The 22,792-nt window shown below is 44.7% G+C and overlaps 1 protein-coding gene across 2 annotated transcripts in view; it reads right to left on the bottom strand.

Annotated features, from left to right (window-relative positions):
* The window catches only part of NHS (NHS actin remodeling regulator), a 252,574-nt gene extending 231,859 nt beyond the window's left edge, over window positions 1-20,715 (bottom strand). For both annotated transcript variants that reach the window (XM_062603706.1, XM_062603707.1), the window contains exon 1: window positions 19,913-20,715. In XM_062603706.1, the coding sequence (XP_062459690.1) occupies window positions 19,913-20,306 (394 nt within the window). In that variant the 5' untranslated portion in view covers window positions 20,307-20,715. The remainder of the gene's footprint in view (window positions 1-19,912) is intronic.
* Between the last annotated feature and the right edge of the window lie 2,077 nt (window positions 20,716-22,792).

The following is a 22,792-nucleotide window of genomic DNA, read 5'->3' as shown; positions in this document are numbered from 1 at the left end:
AATACATATAAATGAAGGATTCTGTAGCCTTCACTTACAACAGCTGAAGCCATCAGGATTCGATAGCACGGTGAAGAAAGGCTGCAGCACTGAGTCCGGAGAAAAGGGGAGGGCAGAGAGAGAAACAGAGGAGAAAGGAGCTCCCAGAACACATACACATGAGGACACTGCTATCTTCAGCCTCTTTTGAGTGGTGAATGATACAGAGAAATAAGTTTCAGAAACAGCTTGTAAAAATAATTAGTGGCATGAAAAGGTCTACAGACGGAAAGGGACTGAAGAGGTTTGATGTGTTTAATATAGATATAAGGGCACATGAAAGAGGTACACAAAGTAACGAATAGCACAGAGAAAGAACTCTGGAATTCTTTAAACATTTAGCTTTGTAATGCAAGAACAATTGAGTATTCAAAGAAATGAAACCAATTCCAGTGAGTTCCCAGGCAATGCACAGGTAACTTTCAGAACTGCTGGTCACATTTCGTCACTGAGGCCAAGAATTTACGAAGAATTAAATTAAAAAAAATTAAATTAAAAAAAAAAAAAATCAACATATACATGCTAATCAATTAATAGCAGTATGTGCAATGGCGACATATAGAGTGAAAAATCAACATGTAAGAAACTGATGCTTCAAGGGACCTGTCAAAGCCAAGCCTTCTTTCTGTAGGATAAAGCTTCATGTGTGGGCAGTTGTTACTACTTTTTACTACAGTACTTCCTACACTTTGCTTGAATCATCCAGTACCAGCCATGACTTTTCTGATCAAAACTGTTTTCCTGAGTATTTGAGAATTGCCATGGGGCTCGTGGTAGAAAGAATATTCTTTATCCCTCCTGAGCCCTCTCCCTGTGCTAGTCAACCTGCAGAATCCCAGACCTGAGATGCTCCCACAACCGTTACAGGAGGAACACCAGCATTTCAATGTAGTTGTTTCCACGGCCCTGGAACACCTCCACAGAGGCACTTCATTCTCTCTCCAGTAGCAGCAAGGCTGAACGCAGCATTCCAAACTGGCTGCCACCCTCAGGCATTTTCACAGCTACAAGAGAGAGTGTATACATACCCTCCTCCTCAGGTTTTCTTAACAGCTGACAAAATGGGGAAGCTAATGTAGGTCTCCATCCACAGACCATAGCCGTGGAGTCCTCCTCAAGCTGTAGAAGCCATTTAGCAGGAGTCTGGACCAACACAGAGCCAGTGATCTGGGCTCATTTCCACAACTGAAGAGAAAAACAGGTTCTCTACAGGGAAAAGGGCAGAGGAGTCAATCCTGCACCACATCAGCACCAGGAGTGCAGGGGGCAGAAGGCGCACCCTTGGCACAACTCATGCCATTAGCAATGGGATTGCTTTTGCCTCCAGAGGACAAAGAAACATAACTGGAAACAACATAGCTTGCCGCAACTACTCCACATGCCAGCTACTTTTAGTGAGCTCCCTCAGAGAGAGGAAGACAAAGAAAACCAACCCAGAAGTGATTCATGAGGGCATGAAGCTTTGTCGGTCTGAATAATGAACTAACGGTTGGCCTTGCTGACAGCCCCGCGTCCTTTCACAATCCCGTCAGTCCGCGCTTTGTTCCCAAGCCCCGCTCAGCCATCAGCTGAGGGAGTTCATCTGTCTCAGCAGCATGTGGCAATGATAGCAAGGGTTAAATACCACTTACATGGAGGTACAAAAGGCCGGTATAATTTTATATGAGGCCAGACAGCTGGTTTGTATAATTCCAGTTTTCACAGAGTGTTTTCTTTCCAGTGTGTCCCCTTAAAAAAAAACTTTTCCCTGTGAATTAGTTCTTTCACTGCAGAAGGTCAGCACAGCTCCAATTATTAGTGAGAAACAATCCAAAGCTGAGATTGCTGTCAAACTCAGACCCAGGCTAAGGCTTCAAGAGAAAAACTCTTATAAAAGTCCTTACCATGAAATCATATTAAGGACAGGGTACAGAGTTTTGTTTGTGTCTATCTTATTGGGGGAGGGTGTCCCCCAAAATCCTCACCTCTCTGTTTCTCAGAGTTTCCAGATAAGAACATCTGTTTCTAAATAATCTCAGGGCTGCTCTGGAGTTCCTATAACGTACAATGATACAATCAGCTGCTTTTTATTAACTTATTTGTTTGTGCACCAGTATTGGTGAATGTTCATCCATTCATCGCTGCACATCCAGCAACTGATGCAGATCCAGTAGCAGAAGCGTAAATCGTTTGCCAATTCTGGTACATCAGCATTAACTAGTAGCTGAATCATGCTTGCCTTGCCTGAGCAGGAACTCACTGAAGGCAAACACACACAGGGTTGCTTACTGAATCCTTTCCTCCACATTTTAACAGCTAAAAAGTGACCTGAAAACTTAAGTCAACAGCAAGGCATTCAAAGTGCAGCTGAATCCTCCTTTCCCTTACTCCCTCATCTCCAAGATTTCCCAAATCATGAAAAAATGCCCTTTTCCAGGGATACCCCTGCAATATGAGTACAGTATGGAGATGATCCATGAGGACTCCTGTAAACAGATGTTTATGCTATCATGCACAGCTTTGTGAAATAACTATCATAGAAGCTCTTGGGACTTCTCAGTATGAGCTAACTGTCTCTGGCTGCCAAAAAGCTGACAGGAGGGGGCACAACAAAGTAAGGTCCTAACGTGGTAACATGCTGCGTGCCCCTCACTACTCACTCAGCTCACTACTTGAAGCCTTTTGTACATTACGCTCCTGTTGAGGAGGGAGAGAGAGAGGGATACTGAGCATCACTATCCAGTCCACCGAACAACAGGGCAAGAGCAACACTGAGACCCACAGGTGCAGGTGTGCCACAGCAACTCTCAAAACTGAATAGTTTCATCATCTCAACAATGTGCATGTTACCACGAAAGGAGAAAGACACTTTATGGCACCCTACTAAAGGCAAGTGGGGTCTCTCTTCTCTGCAAGTTTTCCTAATGTCTCCAAGCTGTGGAACTGGTGCCTAGTCTTTTAGAGGATAAATGAAAAAATATGGGGTTTGAATCTTTTAATCATGGCACCTCAAGCTCTTAAATGCTTCAAAGACTGGATTATAAAGGGTACACAAAAGAACTAGAAAATCCCATAGAGTCCAATCTGATTTCTGTAACTACATATTCTGTAACTACCCCTTTGACAGTGCTATCCTATCTGATCTGGTTTTGGTTCTTTGCAATGAGTGTATGGGTGTATGGGAACAAGCTACTTGGCTGCTGTGAAGACACTGAGCATGATAGAGAAAAGGGGTGTTTCAGTGAAAGGCAGGTCTCAATTTGTCCTACAGTGCCTGATGATCTTACAAGCACAGATTAAAAGCAGTTTTGAAATGCCTGGACCAAAGTACTATTGCTATCCCTGCTGGAAACAAAAGCACCTTGTAATCATGCCATAAACTGAGGAGTTTTACAACAAGCCCTCTGCTCTACCAATCTCGTACTGTAAATCCAAGAATGGGGTTCTCCACCTCCACTAAAATGAACAAAGCCATAGATCTCAGTTTAAAAGGTAAGGGGGATCTAATTACACCTCACAAGCCACCTGCAAACCTTAAGTAAACTACTATTTAATTGAATCATTCTTCTGTGATTTTCTTTAAAGAAAGATACTGACTCATTATGGTTTCTTTGATCCTTCCCAACACAAGCAGCTATATGAAGAAAGCAATTTTCCTTCTCTGGGTCCTCCCCTGTTTGTCTGCTGTACTGTCAGCCTGCTCCAGCAAGCAGTCCCCACTTGTGCCTTAATACTGTTTATCCTGCCTGCAATCTTTTTTAAAGACACAGGAGTTCTGATTAAATACCATTGGTGCTGCTCATGATGTAGGTCTACTGTCATGAATGGGTAAGCCAAAATTATTTCTAATGTCTACTCAGGCACAGGAAAGAATTACCATGCCAAGACACTGCTTACGACACACACACCAGCCTCTACTAGCATTTGGGAAAGGGTTGATTCCTAATACACCCTGCTCTGGCCACATTCCCTCAGGAATTCCAATCAAACTTAATGTTTCCCCAAACCCTTTTATGCTAGAGCATCTCTTTCTTGACATACTTTACACTTACATGATCACATAAATAATATTCTGCAGGTGAATTATATCTACACTATCCCTACCATGCTCATGAAATCCAGAGGAAAAGGAAATATTAGTTTAATAATGCACTAAGGTGGTAGTAACAAAAGCAAAGCTACAGCTTTCCATAACATTAGATTTATTATATTAAGCTTCTAATACTGCAAGAGATTAACAGTGACAGATTCTGTTGTAGACTAGCAAAAGCCATTTCAATTCTTGCAACTTTCACATTAATCACATTTAAACATGCTGCTAACAGATGGGCATCATGGAGCGCTAGGTCTCTCACAAGCCAGTACTAACAAAAAGCATGTCTAGGAGATCTTGTGGCTTCTACGGTTCAGAAAGATTGTATATGCAGGTGCTTCATTATTGTTTTCGTTGTATGTTATCTATGATTATTAGAAAAGCTCAAGTTAAATAGATGCCAGTCTTCAGCATACATGAGTGGGAAGGGAAAAGGACGGGCAGAAAGAATCAAAACAAGACCACCCACACAAAGCTCCTCTAAGTCCACATTTCACATGCATGACCATGATTTTTCCACTACACAGGAAAAGCCTTAGATTCTCTACTGCAAGTTTTCCTCTGACACTACTACCCACACAAACCTTTTCCCAAAGCCCAAGCTATGGAAAGTGAACTGCTAAAAACTAGCCTGGCTGGAGAGAGAATAATCTGTCCTCCCATTTCACTGGAGCAGATGTGGAGCTCAAGTGGCCCTTTCTGACTAGATTTGGGAGAGCACTTGAAGAGAACCACAGCACTAGCACTTGGCAGACAAATAGAATATATCAGACACTTATTAAACTTCCCAGCACCATTTTTAATTAAACAAAATCCCAAGGTACAACCTGTACATGACTGTAATTAACCAGGACACATTGTCTGTAATGTAAGTAAACTCAATCTCCTCTGTGAGCCAGGCCTCAAAAGGAAGATTGGCAACTGCAAACCTAAGGTTAGTCCTCACAGGGCAAGAGCCGCAGTTGCCTATAACAAGAAATGCTGCTTGGACTAGAGAATTTCACCTGGGAACACTGCCTTCATCAGGAATAACCACACAGAACCTGGAAGCATTTGTCCATGAAGGACAGAAGCACTCTTGATACAGACAGTTCTCAGCATTGCAAATTGCTTGTCATTTACAAAGCAGGCTTGTGTATGTGGGGTACCTGTACAGCATCCATCACCACACAACCCAGCTCACCCTCGCTGCTTGCACAATACCACCTCTGAGAAGATGGCTGTCACAGAGCTGAGGAACAGTGGCCTACAGAGCCCATGGTAGTACCCACTTCACACCATGACACCTACAGAAGTTAAGGGACTCCTGCAATCACATGGTCGAGAAACTTTTTCTGCCTGACCATGAGAAAGGGGCTCACCTTTCAATGGGATGGATAGCCTGAAGTTTAGCTTGCTGAAACTCAGTGATCTGAACTGCACTAACGACTTTTGCCCAAGCCCCCATGAGAAGTCAGCAGATTAATTCAGGTCTCTTAAGCACTAGTATTTTGGCCATTAGGCTCTCCTCCTCCTCCTCAGCTCCAACGTGCAGAAATGAACACCCTCAGCCCGCTCAGGAGGGATTCAGCACCTGCATGGGTCTGTGTCTCTTCTACACATCTACCAGCCATTTACAAATAACAGCTGAGTTTACCTAAAAGCTACCTGCTATGTTTTCTCATAATGCTGCATACAAACAGTGCACACATGGCACATAAACAGAACAAATACTGTCATTCCTGTACCATTTTCTAAACCATTGAGAGGCTGTCCAGCCACCCTGCAGGACCACATCCAGGCAGGATTGCCTCTGAAGGGGGTGAGGTTCCACAGCTACAGCCCATCAGGAGTTTCTTTCAAACCCATGATACACAATGGTCACTCAGGATGGAAGACAAACCCATTTCTAGACGCTTAGATGGCAATGCTAACACCTATAAGCTAACACCTATACTGTAAGATTTATTCCAAGGGCTGCCATGGTATTGAAAACGTTTCACAGGCTACATCCCTTCAGCCTGGCCAAGTGCAGCTATCTGTGAGCAGGTTTCAGTGGTACTCAGTCTGTAGCACCCTGATCAAACACACACCATTGTGCCCACCAGCCACACAGAGGAATTCAGTGCTGTTTCACAATGGAAAACTTCCCTGGCAGTGAAGCAGGAGACCCTGGAGACCTCAGGAGACCTGAGGAAGCTTCTCAAGGCTGCTCCAAGGATAACATATACTCTCTCTCTTTTGGTTTTTTATCATCTCCGCACTAAGCATACACAACATCATCCACAGTAACATCCACTCCCTTCCCACTGCCGGCTCCTCTCCCACACATTGACACCATCCTGCCAGAGGCTGCACAGCATGCAGGCAGGGCAGCACAAGCTGCCCACCAACATTATGCATGGGAACACATTCTCTTGGAAAGCACCTAGGTTGCAAAGAGGAAGCAGAGGAGTAACCTCAGCTTCTCTGAGATTTGCTCTGCACCCCCAAGGCTGCTAAGCGTCTTGTCAAGGAAGGGGAGAAGTGGAGGTAGGAGACACAATTCACTCTCTATAAATGGCACATGAAAGCAGGAAGGAAAAAGGCTGCAGGATGGCAGACAGCCATCCAGCATGGTTTCCTAGTCAGTGTTAAACCAGGTTCCTCAGACTCCAAAATCATGAGAGCTGCAGAGCCACATTCCGGTGTCTACATTCCAGTATCCACAATGTGCTTGGCCAGGACTGTGCTGGCATGGGGCTTGCAGAGAGCAGGGGTTTACATGGCACTCCCAACTGACCAGCACAACTCTAAAACACAGCAGAAAAAAGGCGATACAGATTAGACAGAAAAAAATCAGGTAGGCTTCTACAAGCCCTACAAGGTTACAAAACATTCCTGTAATGCTGCCGTGTTACAACGAACCCAGGACAAGGGCTGTCAGGACACAAAGTAGTAGAGAGAGCTCTGTATTACGTAGAAGAAAATATTGTTATGCAATTTAACATCCTCCTACCCAAGTAATATGACCTGAAAGGAAATCAAGAACTACTTTGGCATAGCAAATGTATCTTGGACAAAGAAATATTGAAATATTGGCCAAAGTTTGACTCAATCAGCTCCAGCCTTCAATACTAGAACACTTAATTGTGCTATCCATCACTTAGCTCTAGGGCTCTGTCCATCTGGCTCATGCCACTAGAATCAAGAAACTACAGAAGAGCAGACTGCAGCAAACAGGGTCAGTATGTGCCAGCTTCTGTAAAGACATATTTAACAAGCCCAAAGTTTGACTGTCACAAAAGGGAATAAAGGCAGGGGACATATGTCTTTTCACTAATAAATAAAACACATTTCTTCAGTGAATCTGCAAACTATACGGTAGGCTTGCACCGCTTTACCTTTCACTCACCCATCTATTTTCTTGGAAGAATTAATTTCATGAACTAGGCTGAGGTTTTCTACAGTTTTATTTTATTTTCAACTCTCTTTCAATAGGAGGGTCAATTCGTTCAAAAGCAAAGGCTTTACTCTTGCAAGTACAACCAAACAGCATAATTTCCACACCCCAAAGCAAGATGTACCTAATATCTGGAGAAACAGGATCACCCATTACATCCAGTAGAGGAGCTTTCATCACTACCGTCACAAGATCAATTCCAAATTGATCTTCCTCTTTGAGAGGGAGGGGACAGGAAGGAAGAGAAATCAACCACAAGTTGCTTTTGGATGAAGACAGAAAGTCAAAACAAGGAAAGCTCAAGAGAAATCAATTACCTTCAGTTTTTGCCATTGTAATGAGAGCTGTATAACTGAACAGTTGCTCTCTTGTTTGACCAGGTTGCTGCTAATGCTGCCGTAAAGTTCTTCACCCCTTTATTAAGCTTTTTTAACCTCAGTGACCAAGGTTTAGGAGGTGTTATCTTGTCCAATCTTTCCACTGGTCCTCTTCCTTTACCTAGATATGTGATTATACATATGTATAGATACACAAAACATTGTTGTTCTAGTGACATACAAGTTTTTAGGAAGATGATGCTACCCAAGCCTATTCTATTTCAACTATTGTTTATGAAGGTCTACACAAAATTGAGCACACATATTTTATGGTCACACAACCTTTTAGTCTCACAGTCCAAGATGCTGCTTATCAGGTCAAATCTATAGCCAAACAGGAAACAAAGTTCCAGAAAGGAAATAAAAAAGAAATCACCCTGAGCTGAGATATTTTGCAGCTCCCTCTCATTTCCTTTGAGGAATTACCTTTCTGCTGAGTTCTTAGGAACTAGTAGATAAATGAAAAATACTTCTAATCTACATTAATAATTTGTGTTAAGTTCCACCTGGACAATTTCATAAATGAATAGCCACATTATAGCTGCCAAAGGTAGCCGTAACCCATTCACTCACTTACAGATCCAGGGCACCTCAAATAGAGGTGCTCATTTCCATAGCCCATCTGCAGGCACAAGATTTTATGGTTGGATCTGATATGGAATTACCCTGTAAATTTTGCATGTATTCACAAAGGTCACTAAAAGAGTTTACAATACAAATAGGTAAATACCCTGGGTTGTAATTTATTCAAGGTGTCAAGGGGAACTCTGAGAACAGGTCCAACAGCTCTTGCTTTCAGCCTCTTTCCTCTTCTGTCAGACATGGGTGGTCAACTTCATCTGCAGTCAATCTGTGGTCAAGGCTGCCATCCTAACTCACTTCCCAAGCACTCCAGCTAGCTTCCTTCAAACAGATCTGGTCCAGTGCACTGCAGTGCATGGTGCATGTGACTGCACTGTACAACACATCCATCTTTCCACAGCCCTGATGCCTTGTTGTGCAGGGATGGATTGCATGGCTAGCTTATAACAAATATATTGCTGCCTGGGTAGTCCCGTGCCCCAGGCAGTGGCACAGCACCATAGTCCTGTTCTGGGTATGTCAGCTAGCCCAGGAATGAGCAAGAATGAAACTGCAGACATCTGCACCCAGACTAGTGTTTCTTTGTCACTATGGCTGGGAAAAGGAGAGCTTGCAGGCTCTGGGCACTGATTCATACAGGCTAATAGCAATAGAGAATTAACAGTAAATCTTCAGGTGAGCCTCCTAGTCTCCATTAGGAGGATTTTGTCCAAAACAGCTTCTCCAATCTCTATCTGGGTATCAAAGCTGAATCAAGCCTGTGGCAGCTGTAATGGAAGCCAAAAAGTATTGCTGAAGTCATGAAGTAATGATACTTATTTTAGGCTATTAGCACAGTAACGACAAGATGATTGACACAAAATATTCTTCAGCTAGAGTGCAATTTGAAAGTAAAGGAACTTAAACCAGTGATTTTAATGTGTCAGGCACAATGAATGCATTTATAACATCTATTAAAAGCAGGTTATGTTTGCGGGAGGGGGTTAATTAAATCTTATCAAGTTATCACTAGTTTATTAAATGAACAAGACAGCATCACATAGAAGATAACCAATGGAGAATAAACCACAGACATAAAAATTAATACTGTTCATTCTAACAGAGAACAGTGCTTGCCATTAAACTAGAGGTAAAAGCGTAGCTGCATCCAGCCCCTGTGAAATTGTCATGAAAAGAGGAGCAATGGATAGGATGGCCCAAAACAAAAGTCACTCAAAGCATAAGTTTCTAAAAAAAAAAAAAAAAAAAAAAAATCAGTAATTCTAGAGGGAAACACTTTTATTTTATTGTGCTGGAACATTTGTATGGGCTCCTTCCCCAGGAATCATTTTCTTGTGTTTAATAAAGAAAAAGCCCTTCCTTCAAATGAAGCAGGAATAGTTTGTTCTCTCCTTGAACTGGCAGCCTCTTTTATGATTTCTACTCTGTGGCAATGTAGTTGGAATCGCAGCTGAATAACAGATATAAAATTTCTGAATGGTGTGAGATGCACAGGCATGTCCACCGCCTCCCCTGCTACAGAAGCACAAAATGTACTACTTCTTAATACTCGTTTCAAAAAGAAACCAAGCTTAAAATGGTGTTGTCAGAGTAATTCATCCTATGGGGAAGATTTAGCTTTGGTGTGCTAACTGTGTGAAAGACTTTAGGCAATTTGTTGCAGAGACCAAGACTTCAGGTTTCCGCAGCAATAGTTGTTACAGCCAGAGTCGATATGGGAGGGTAAGTGGGATCTCTTCAGAATGCTGAGATAGCAGGCTCTGTGATATTTAACTGCTGGGGTATAGGAAGGCCAGAGGAGCTGAATTTAGCACAGCTCAAAGCAGCAGAAACTGTGCTGTGTAGCCATAAGGGGGATTGGGTAAGTATGAGAACTTTATCCCCCAAAAAAAACAAGGAGGGAAAAAACCAAAAAGATGCTTGCATTTGAAACTTGGATTGTGCAGAGCTACGTAGCTTCCAGAGTAAGAGCTGGGCACATGAAAGTCAGTGGCCAATCCATGATATATGCTTTTCTTTTTGAGAAATGAATTAATATACATCTCCTGACTATCCTCCTGTACACAACACTTCACCAAAAACTGTGTCACCAAGAAAAGACCATGCCTATACCAACAACTGTCCCTCCTTTTCCTGTAAGTGAATAAACAAACCTTACAGGGAGGAAAAATGGAGCTGGGTAGCACCTGCTCTTTGGACCCACTCTCATTTGCATGCTAAGTCTTTAATCATAATAAATCTCTCATTTCACTTAAAATTAAATCACTCCTTATCATATCTCACTAAACATTGAATGCAGAGAAACCTTTATACCATCTAAAAAATAAGTTGGCCTCTGAACATCACAGTGACTTAGTGCTGCCTATCCTGAGCTTCATCATCAATAAAATCCAATTTCTTCAACCAGGGGCAGTCACGGACCATATGAATAGAAGAATGCTTGGTAATACCTTTCTTTTTTTTCTTTTTTTTTTTTTTTTGGCGGGGGGTGGGTGGGAAACAGAGAGCCCAGTTTTGTCTTTAAAGCAATCCAGAGCCTGTGGACACAGGAATTTTTCAATGCACCCTGCATATTTCATTTCTAAAATGATCCCATTCTGCAGCCACTAATACACACGTCTTCAAGGAGAAGGATTAGCACTTCCCCCCCCCTCAGTTGCCCTCTGTCCAGGCCAACTTAAAGGTCTTTTCAAACATTGTCAAGCTAACAAAAAAACTTTGAGAAGGCAGGGGGAAAAGCTGGAGAGGCCTGAACAAGCCATGCATATTTATAGCACAAACACACCGCCCTATGCTCATTCTCCTTAATCACATGCACACACTAGCAAGACAGCACCTCCAAACTTTCTCAGGGACTCGGTCTGAGTGGCTATAGTTCAAAGTCCAACTGCCTCAGCAGCTGAAAAAAAAGAAAACTACAATGGCTTTGAGAGAATTATAGTGATCCTATTAAAAAAAATAGGAAATAAAAAAATAAAATAAATAAAATAAAATAAAATAAAATAAAATAAAATAAAATAAAATAAAATAAAATAAAATAAAATAAAATAAAATAAAATAAAATAAAATAAAATAAAATAAAATAAAATAAAATAAAATAAAATAAAATAAAATAAAATAAAATAAAATAAAATAAAATAAAATAAAATAAAATACCTCTGCTGGGACTTAACATGCCAATGCCACACAGCACTCATTGAATCTAGCAGCATTTCAAGCACACAGCTACTGGTGTAATTAGACCACAGGCTTAATTAGGTTCCCATCACTATTGCTTTCTTCCAGCCTTCAGCCAAGAAAGTATAAGAAAAGATTGTCCAATACAGATACTGCAATTTAAAGTCTTGAGTTAAGAACACAGTGGGTGTATATCTACTACAAAATCTACCCTAAAAACATGCCAGTTGTTAAACTAAGCAGTGCATTAGAAGCAGTTAGATATAATGAGACTGTAAATGGAAAGTATTCTAGGGAGATATTTCAACTAAAACCAGCACACACTGTATGCTATCTTTTATTTTAATCATGCTCTAAGCCCTGCCTTTTTGAACTTTTTATAAATTCTGCTATCTCCCTTTGCAGTTACTTACATATTGGTATATAAATTCAAAGACAAGAAGCAATTAGAAATGAAGACTCCCTCTCTTGATGCCAGTACATCAAAGGAAGTGAAAAAATCCTTCCCCCCACATACACACTGAGTAACACAGAAAGTTTCTGCTCTTCATAGCCTAATAGGTCAAGTAGTTCCAATTGAGAGTCTGATGTCAGCCTTCGATTACATGGAGATGCCAAATAATTGGAAAGAGCAGCTTTTGAAAATCCAGCTCTCTAACGCAGAAGACCACACAACCCTGCAACAACATTCTTTAAATACATGTGTATTATTCACATCAGCTGGTCGTATCTTTTCCTCACTTTGGGCATCATAACATTGATTTTAGGAGTTCCCTGAGGGTCTCTGCTTGATTTGGGCCCACCATGTCTAGGCATGTGTGAAGGAAATATGTCCCCTTCGGAGCTGTTTTAAACAGCCAGCACTTCCCTTCACTCCTAAGTCTCTTTGGCTATCCAGTTTAGAGAGAGGAAGAGTCAGGTGCTGCCTTTAAGCAGCCATGCTTAACATGCCTGCCTTCGCCAGAATGGAGAAGGAGTGGTTGGGACCAGCTCATGCCAGCAAGCAGTAAGGGCTGGCTTCCTCTCTTTTCTCCCCACCTTTGCATATCCCTGCCAGACCAGCCATAATCTGATCCTTGAAACTGAAGCCATGGAACAGGTAAACCTACATAAGAAATGTCAACAAAACGCGATTCCACTGGTCCGGAAGAGCAGCTGAGTGGCACCGTTACACTAGGTATTTATATTTGCTTCCTGCAAGTCCTTCCCTCAGTCCAAGGACATTTGAGAACTATGAAAGAGTTTTTTGGAAACACTCCAGGCCCTTCATCTTTCATAAAGGGAAACTACCATCTTTTATGCATTGTGAATCAACAGGTGAATGACCTCCCCATACCCTGAGTAAATTGTGTCTACTTATTTCTTAATCTCCAGATCTCTCCTCTATCAGCAAGGGGAACTAACCAAAAATAGGAATAACTCCATTGATTTCACTGGAACACTGATTTTTTTTTCATTTGAACACATACATTAAATTATAAAGGCCTTTAGAAGCATGGAGTTTTAAAGGGGCTATGGGAAGTATTTCTGCTAAACCATAAGACCTACAGTAGATCTGTCTCTTATGGGCCTGATTCTACCTTCTCTGTTGTTTTATTTCTGTGTAAAGGAGACCTCAACGGCCTTAAAGGAATTAAGCCATGTGCACCAGGATTTCTAATAAACATACTGGGAGCCTCTTGCTTGGCTCTTTAGTACATGCCAGAGAGAAGTTCCACTAATAATTACAATATTACACAGCTATATAGCTGCAGTGAGTTAGCAATCTAGCTTTGAATGTTTTGGGGTATCAGGCCTTTTGGCTGGCAGACTCTCCACCCAGCAATGAAATCCTCAAACAGTTCAAACCTGTCACATCAGTTTAAACCCTGTTTGTGGAATGAAAAGCAAGGAACTATAGAACAGGCAAAGGCCTTCTATGCTACACTGATGGAAGTCCAAGTTAATGAGATTCAGAAAAACTCCTGAAGTTTTACATTTAACTCCCATGCATAGCAGGGAATGGCTTTGGAGGAAAACCACTGCTGTCTGATTTTCATCTGTTACCAGGCTACGCCAGATAAAGGCTAGTGAGTGTACCTGAGCACTGTGCTCTCAGAGCCTCTCCACCGAGTCTCACTGACCTCAGCGGGACAAAAGAGTTTACTCTCTGCTTTTATTTGCAAAGAAGCCAGAGTCTGCTTTATACAAGCCAACATGACTGAAGGTGACAACCCCAACTTCCAAAGCATTACATCCCTGCCAAAGCCACTTGACAAATTCCATCCCATTACCTTCTATCAGGTACTAAATGGATGAGAAAAAAAAAAAAAAACAACTCAAGCCCGGTCTCTGAATAGATGTGTTCCCCTGTAAAAGGTCTTCTACTGCCATTCAGTAAACAAAGATAAGGAATCTTTTAAATGACAGCACTTTAGCTAATGGTGCTCTAGCTAATGTTAGGTAAGGTGGGGATAGGATCCTTAAGGGAGCAGGTTTTTCTTCCTCCATTCCTTTGCTGTTCTGACGGCAGTAAAGGTAAGCTGGAAAGCCACGCTTTGTCCTCCTGCTCTTTTCGACTCTGCTAATTTGCCATCAACTCTCTGCGTTTATAAGTCAAGCACAGAGGAAATTTTCCAGCTTTCCCACACCCACAACTTGGGTTATTTGCATTCATGGGCAAATCAAAGTCAAGTGCACCAGAGAGGAGAGTTCTCTAACTCGAGTTCTCTAACTCGAGTGAGTCCACAGCAACCAGCACACCACCAAAAAAAATACACCTGGCAAGTAAAGCGAAAAGCCTCTCTCCTTTTCCAGAAGGACAAGTGAAGAGGATGTGCAATTCCATTTGGGCAGGTGCAGGACACAAAGCTGAAGGCAATGGATGACTACATCTAGCATACAATTCTGCTTTTCTCTGGGGTTTTATTCTGCACCCAACAAGGATTTGCCAATTAATGTGATTTCAGTGTACAAAATGATCTCTGAATGTATCCTTGTGGCTCATGTGCCCCAGGCTACATTACTGTGTACCTCTAAAAGTGTAACTATTACCCTTACACTTAGATATGCTGATACATGATAAAACACTATAATACAAAGATAAGCAAAGCTAAAAATCTCTTCTGCTTTGTCTCCAGCAGTATCCAAGATATTTTTATGCAAATGTATCTGACTCAAGGAGGTCTACACAGTTGTGTCTTAGCACAACAGAAAATCAGTACAATGAAAATTCTTTAGGATTTTGTGAAGCTGGAATAAAGTGTAACTACTCAACTTCCACTTGCTTCTTTTTTTCCTTTCAAGATGGCACCCACTCTTAAGGTCTTATGTACCTGCCTGAAGATCTGAAGATCTCTGCAAGGATGCTCACCTACAGTTAGCCTGGGATTGCCTTAGAATGTAGCCATATCCTGAGATGGAAGCATTAAAGTTTCTATATTCCATTTAAGCAGCAATTGAGACTTCAGCACATTAAGTCAAGGAGAAGAGGCATTATCTAATGAGCTCTGGGTCCAACGTATGTTTTGTGAAAATGGCAGGATTGTGGCAGAAGGCACATAAAAACCTTTACAATTGATTAAACATTTCCCTGCAGTGCTCAAAACCCAAAGAGCAGAGCATTATATCAGTGTATTAAAAAAAAAAAACACAAAACAAAAACAAACAAAAAAAAAATAAAAAAACAAAACAAACCCTACCGAAAAAGCACAATGAAAGAGACTAAAACCAAGAGTGACACTACCTAGGCTGTCCTCAGCAACCAACTTCAATCAAATATTCAATCAAGTAGAATAAATTAATGCAGAGCCTAAAATTATGAAGAATCAGTTCACACCTGTCTCTTTATCTCAACACTGACACTTCAGGAAAGAAAAACCTATAGAGGAGCTCACTGCAGAGATTCAGGGGCCTCTGAAGAGCAAAGTAACACAGGAGATCCCCACACATCTAAGTGGTTGTATCACTAACTGCAAGCACGTAGGAAAATCAGGAATGGAAAATTGAAGCAATGAAGATACAGCAGGCAGCCACTGGAAACGATGCTTTTAGAAAGATTGGCTGCTGGTAACACATTGATGCTTTCAGAAAAAAAGCCTGGAATGTGTGGAATTCTCTGAGATGCCAGGGTGCAAAGAGGATCTCATTAACTAGGGCTTTCAATATCTGCTGCCCAGTCATTACCAGTTATTCAAAAAGCAAAATGTCTTACATCATCAGTTTCTGAAAAATACAATATTTCACTTAGACTGCCAGATCTGTAGTCCCCTTGACTGAGACATCATCTTTCAGTTACAGAGGCACCGAGTCCCAAGTCTGCACACAAATCCAGCATTTCTTCGACATTTCTGTATTACCCAGAAAATCAAGCATCTAATAATAAAACTGGGCAGTACCAAACTACTCAGCTCTCTTGCTGGTAATAAGGAAACTCTAAGCAACAGCCAGACTGACAACAATCATGTTATTCCCACATGGTTCTGCTTTAGAAGCAGACCCTAGAGCTGCTCATGATGAAAAGCAGTGAAGTACTTAAAGAAGCAGAAGGGCAAAGCAGTTAGTTCAGGAGATGAGCAGGAAAACATTTCTCACTCTTGTTTCTCTTCCAGTCAGAGAGTGGGAAAGTATTCATATTTGCATGATGCTAGCTGGCCAGAGGCTTATAAGAAAGATAAAAAGACAAGCAGCATCTGGGAAGGCAGGGGCAAGGGACCCTGAGTTTTTGAAGATGACCTGTTTGCAACTGCCCAGAATCAGTCCTTTATTGTGCCTAACAAGAGTTTCTGATCACACTTTCTGAACTGTGGGAAAACAAAAGAGCAGCACATAGGTAAACACCTTTACCAGTAGATCAGCAGAGGAGTTCAAGTACTTTTCTTAAAGCAAAGCATACACAGTCTTGCAAATATTCACCATTTCAATAGAAGCAGAGCTGAGACTGTTAAGGCCTCATGGAAATGACAGCAGTAGTGATAAGCATTACTGGAAAAATGGTGGGCTTAATTAATTTCCATTTTCTGTTAATAATCCTTGAACCCAACATAGTTGTTTTATTTGAATACAACAATGCACTATTTTCAGTATAAGATAAAATATTATTATCCAAAAGTGTACGATATGCTGTTTTCAAGAGAGCTCCTTTCCTGTTCCCTTCCTCTTGGTACCATCTCCGCAATTGCCAAGGAATGGCATCCTGGGCAAGGGATGGGGGTAGAGAAGCCCCTCCAGTCACTGGCTCCAGTAGCTCCCAAGATGGCATTAGCCCATTATTTCCTTTTTCTCACCCACCCTGTGCCTCCACAAGAGAATCTTGGAATCCAGCTGGCTCACGAGGCACAGAGAAAAAGGCCTTCCAATGTCACAGCTCAGTATCTAGGGCATGTCTGGTAGCATTATTCTCAAATCACTGTGCTGCACTTGGTGTTAGAACACCAAGAATGTCAAGATAGCCTAGCAGTTTTAAACTGAGTACTCAAAAATGTATAGTTGGGCTACACTGTCATGGTGCTAACATACAAGTACATGTGTCTTGGTCAGTGTGCCAAGCAGCGCAGCAGCAGCTCCAGACTCCTGGTATGCAACAAGTTCAATGTGACCATTACAATCATGACATGGGTGCAGTGGCTGCATGCCTGTCACCAACTTGTTCCTTGTGGTAACAGTCCAAACCTCCAGCCAATTCTGAGTTATTCTTAGATGTGTCATTTGGGCTGGACAGCCAGAAGACCAGAGGCTGCCTCACCATTCCAATGTTTACCACAGGAGGTAGAAGGCAGGATGCCTTAATGTGATGCTGGTAAGGTCCTGGCCAAACCTGAGACAACCTGCAATTATTCTCTTGGTTTCATAAAAACAATTGGGTGCAAAGACTTAAGTGTAATGCTGTCAGGAGTGAACTGTGTAGGTACCTCATGCTTAAAACAAACATTAGGATAGTCTTGCTGAAAGTAATAGCAACCTCGTGTAGTGGAAGGTGTCACTGCCTATGGCAGGGGGGCTGGAACTACATGATCTTAAGGTCCTTTCCAACCCTAACCGTTCTCTGAGTCTATAATTCTATAAAAGAGAAAGCACACTATCATTATACACTACAGCACGGATGGCTAGTTTCCTGCCAGGCAGTTTTATCTGGCCCTTGGGAACACAGGACAGCCTGGAGGCCAAAGGGAGGTGTTGCTGTGGATGTGTATGGCTCTGGGAGATGTGAGGAGATGTGCAGAATGGTGCTGCTCAGCTCAGGTCCCATTTGAGATGTTCAGGTGTAGCACTATGCAAATGCAGCTGTGCTGATCCAGCATTGGATGGGGAATAAAAGCAGCCACAGCATGAAAAGAAGTTGCCCGTGTGTGCACTCTGCGTCAGTACAGAGCCTTTCACCTTTAAAGCACATGTAGCACGGCACTGCATGAAGGGAAGCAATGAGGGCTGGGTGATGTGCCTGCCCGCAGCTGTATAGCTGAAGGCAAGGCGCACGTCTCCTGGAGGATGAGTAGTGGGAAAGCCCGGCACTGTAAATGAACCCTCGGCTGGCCAGACGGAGGGACATCTGCAGATCTACCAGCAGCATTGCACTGCACATTGTACCATACACAAGGAGAAAGAGGCACAGCAGGCGTGCACGGGGAAGATCATGACCAAAAGTCTCTCCCCTCCTGAAAATGATGTAAAAGAAAACAGAAAAACATCAAAGAAGCAGATTCTGCGCTTATCATCATGGGGTGAAGCCAGACTCTCTAATTAAGCACATAACTGTGCTGCAATATTAAGGGTTTGAACTGTGATTTGAAAACAAGCTGCACTTGCACAAGCAAGAAAGAAAAAAGCATATGGATTAGAAAGCCTAAGCTCTGCTCTCACTTACATTAGTCTAAACTCACAGTTAACTCAGCTCAAAAGACTTATAGATGAGAATGTGATACAAGGAGTTTCATTTCCTCAGACAGTTCCCTCGTTACATCGGCCAAGCCTCAGTCTCCAGTCACAGCCCAGCACTCCACTCTGATTACACACAGGTCCTGAAACCACAGAGAGCCTCCCTCAGTCTGATCTACAGCTGATGTATATAAATTTATCACCAGCGAAGTCATTCTACAGCTGCCGAGGATGTAGTTTAAATACCACTGAATACTTAAGGCTTGATTCTGTTAATCAGTACAGCTTCACTGGTACTAGAAGAGTTACTTGTATTCTGCACCACTCCAAACGGGAGGAAATCCAGAGCACCATTTTTAAATGGCACGTTCATTAAAAACCATCTAGAAGAGGGCACGTTCTCATTTACTCCAGTGTAAATTCACTTCACTGTATTCATCATAAATACTCAAGATTTAAAGGGTAACAGCAGAACGCAAAAGCTAAGCCAAATTCCCCTTTGAAGGCACTGCTTTTCCTAAACCAGACATTAAGAGGACAGGACTGATACCAGTCTCTGCTATTCCAGACTTCCAATCTACAGCCCTACCTATCAAAAAAACAAAACCAAAAAACGCCAAAACTCACATATCCACAAGTGCTTGGGAAGCATATGCATGAGTGAGACTACAAAATCATGATACTGCTGCGAACACGAACCATATTCAGCAGAAATCAGCAGCTGTTAGGACTACAGAGCCTGTCACCGCTTTTATAGTTTGGGTGGAGAAGCAGCAGCATTCAAGCACTTACTGCTCATAACAGAAGTCGCATATTGCCTTGATCTTTTCCTCCCCCCACCCCGGCTCGTCAGGGCCACTCTTTAAGCAGAAATAAGTCATTAACCAAACTTCCTTACTTCATGGTCCCCGAAACTTGGCTAACGACGAACCGGGTTTATTATTTCTATTTAAGTGCTTAAAAATTCGATCGGGAAGTCAGAGACACTTCTAAGAGGAAGACACGGCACAGCAAAGGCGAGAAAATCCAGAGATGCACGGGGAGGGGGGTGGGGGGGGGTCATCCCCATCCCCTCCAAGCCGCGGGGCCTCGCGGACAGACGTCGGCCCCCACCCCGGCCAAACCCTCAGCTGCAGAAGATGCGCCCCGAGAGCCCCGCCAGCCAGCTCCTTATGTAAGACAGAAACCACTGACATCATCTCTCCCGCCGGCATCGCCGCGGCGCCCAGTAGCGCCCACCGACCCGACCCGGCCCGACCCGTCACAGCACAGCTCCTTCTCACGCTGCCGCCCGGGTTCCCTTCGCACCGGCTCAGACCCCAAACTTTGCATGGCAGGTTATCGGGAAGAGGCTTACCCAGGCGGCCGGGCGCCCCATCCCGCGGTACTTACGCACTGCCTCCTGCTTGGGGTCGAGTCCGCGCACAGCTCCCTGGAGCCCAGCGATGCGGCCGTGCAGCGCTCGGACGCGACGGTGGGTGCTCTGGATGTCAGCCTCGACCTCCTGGAAGAGGGTGCAGGCGTGCCGCGCTACGTCGGAGAGTTGCCTGAGTATCCGTGACAGTGCCACGTTACTGACCGAGCAGAGGTCCAGCACCATCAGCACCGCCGCCGCTTCCCTCTCCCCGCCGCCGGCCGCCTCCGCGCCCTCGCCCGCCGTCCCTGGCTCCTCCGGCAGCGGGTCCCGCGGCGGCGGCTCTGCACCCCAGCTCTCCTCCAGCACGGAGGCAGCGGGCTGCCGCCGGCACAGCCGCTGCGGCTCAACGGTCCGCTTGGCGAAGGGCATCGCCGAGCCCTCGGCCGGGACTCTCCCGCACTCTCACGGGTACTAGTAAGGATCGCTGCCCTCCTTCTCTTCTTCGCCGCCGCCGCCGCTTCTTGCCCCGCTGCAGTCACTCACAGGCGACCGCCGGCGGGCAGCTCATTGCCTCGCTCCTTCCCTGCACGGGGCTGCGGAGCCGCCGCCGTGCCGCCGAGCATCCGCCGCTGCTGCTGTTGCCGCTGTTGCCGCTGCTGCCGCCGCCGCCGCCGGGAGCCGGGGCGCATCCGCGCCACCTCGCTCGGTTTCTCTCACGCCGTCCTGCTCCGCCGGCGGGTGTGAAGGGGCGGCCCGAAAACCCGGAGAGAGGAATCCCGCAGCCGCGAGGAGGAGCGAACCGCCGAGCCTCTCCCCGGGGAGAGCGGCGGGGCGGGGGCCGCGACCGGGGCGGGGGCCGGGACCGGAGCCGGGGCGGTGCCGAGCCGCAGCCGCCGCGAGGAGGCGCTGTAGGGCCCCACCGCACCGGGGAGAGGAGGGGATGGCGGTCCCGGTGCGTGAGCTGCCGGGGGGGAGTCTGCAGGCGGAGGAGCTGCCTCTTAGGACAGAGCACGGCCCGGCCCGGCCCAGCCTGTGTCGCGTCCGGCAGGAGCACCCCTCAGGTGTGAAGAAGACGCTGAGAGATGCAAAAGGGAATCCAAGTCAGCAAGGTTCGACAACTGCGGGAGGTGGGTGCCTGTCTGCTCGTGTCACCTCTCTGGGCACGGCGGTGCATACGGCACCCCCTAAAGTTAGGTGGATGCACTTGGGCATCTTGTGCGGTGCCAGGGAAAAATGGGTTCCAGTCAGCCACGGAGGGCTGCTTCTGACAAAAGGCAGCTGAGCTTGATACGTACACTCCTGACAGGTGAACATGCCTCATGACCAGGCATAAAATATGAACGTCAGCTGTAAATTATTGGTGGTAAATATACAGAGTGAATACGACAGACCAAGCTACTGGAGAGCCAGGTGGCAGCCAATGCAGGCATTCCACAGGTTGGAAATGTTAGCTGAAGTTTGCCCACTTGACCTTAACTTGTCATTCTTGCATGTGTGTCATGATGCAGTCTGTCATTACACGGCTACATACAGGCAACTTTCAATTACCTCTGGTCAAACAGTCTGAGCTGCAAATACCTGCACTGGAGAAAGCATTGCTGTTATATGCACATTCCAGGTTCTATGGCCATGGTGACCTGCTCCTGGGACAAGCTTAGGTCCAGACAGCAGATACGGTTGCATTCACATTGCTCAAAACCTGAGCGGATGAACCTTTTTGGCCCTTCTGCTGTCTTTTGGCCTGGACAGTTCATGTGCCTTCACACTGTGCCCCTGGGAAGGGGAGCACACCACGGTGCAGAGTTAGCACAACTGTTTAGCTCAAGTTTCTAAGTGAGCTTGAATTGGGTAGCCCAGGCCATGTGCCTGGAGCTGGAGGAGGGCAGAGAGCCTGCCCTGCCTGTTCCAGTCTCAGCAGCACCACCCCATGCCTACGCTGGGGGGGCTGAAGTCTGGGTGCAACTCAATGGGAGTGGGCAGGGACATGAGAGCTGTCGCAGATCTGGAGTGCTCAAGCAGTACTAAAATTATTACTGAGGCATTTGTACCCCATCCTCCCAAGTTTCTTGGGAGGCCACCCAGCAGGGTGGCTTTTAACCCTGGTAATAGAGCATGGGCTGTACTGCTCTTCCTGCCCATGGGAGTCATGCCACATTATTTATAAGCCACTGAAAGGTATTTTAATATTTCACTTATAGGTTCATAGAGGGAGAGGGAGTGGTTAAGTTTTAATCCTCCCAGCCATTCAGACTGGTGTGGGAGCACAAGAAAATGACCACCGGAGTCAAAATTGTTGGAAACAGCATTACAGCACTTGCCAGGCAGGGGCAGGAGCTCCCTCTGAGGAAAGCAGCTCTGGCACTCCTCCTGCCTCTCTCTTGGGCACCTGACGAGCCCCCGGACTGCACCAGTCATAGCAGGTTAAAGCTGCAAGAGGCAGGATTTTAGATTGTGCCTTACTGCAGCCTCCCAGTTACATGCAAGGTCTGACCAGGTTGGGTGGGACAGGACCTATGCAGTTCTCTTCCTTCCCTTGCAAACAACCCCTCAGTTCCTGCAATGTATCCTTACTCATCCTCATCAAAGCTACCAAAAGCCAGTGCTTGTTCTTCCTCTACTTTTTCCCAGTCTGTTGTTAGTACTCCACATTACTGTAGATTCCATGGTCTCTCTCTTTGTCCCAGGTTTGGGAAGGTATAGCTCACCTTAGGGTGACTGTACTAGTCCCATGAGAATTGTGTGACTTCGGTATGCAGCAGCATGAGACGAACACAGTCCCAAAGCTACACAAGTCAACTTGTTTAAAGGAGATGGGTCCTGCCAAATCTATTCATCTCCACCATAGGGAGCATATTTTCATTTTGAGGGTCTCGTTGCGTTTCTGTCCTTCCCTCCATGACTGTAGGTGTGGCCAT

The sequence above is a fragment of the Pezoporus occidentalis genome, unplaced genomic scaffold, assembly GCF_034315485.1.
Source record: "Pezoporus occidentalis ecotype Australia unplaced genomic scaffold, CSIRO_AGI_Poc_V1 ctg81, whole genome shotgun sequence".
Taxonomy (NCBI): domain Eukaryota; kingdom Metazoa; phylum Chordata; class Aves; order Psittaciformes; family Psittacidae; genus Pezoporus; species Pezoporus occidentalis.
The sequence above is the reverse complement of the archived record's forward strand: the minus strand, read 5'-3'. Positions and strand labels throughout refer to the sequence as shown.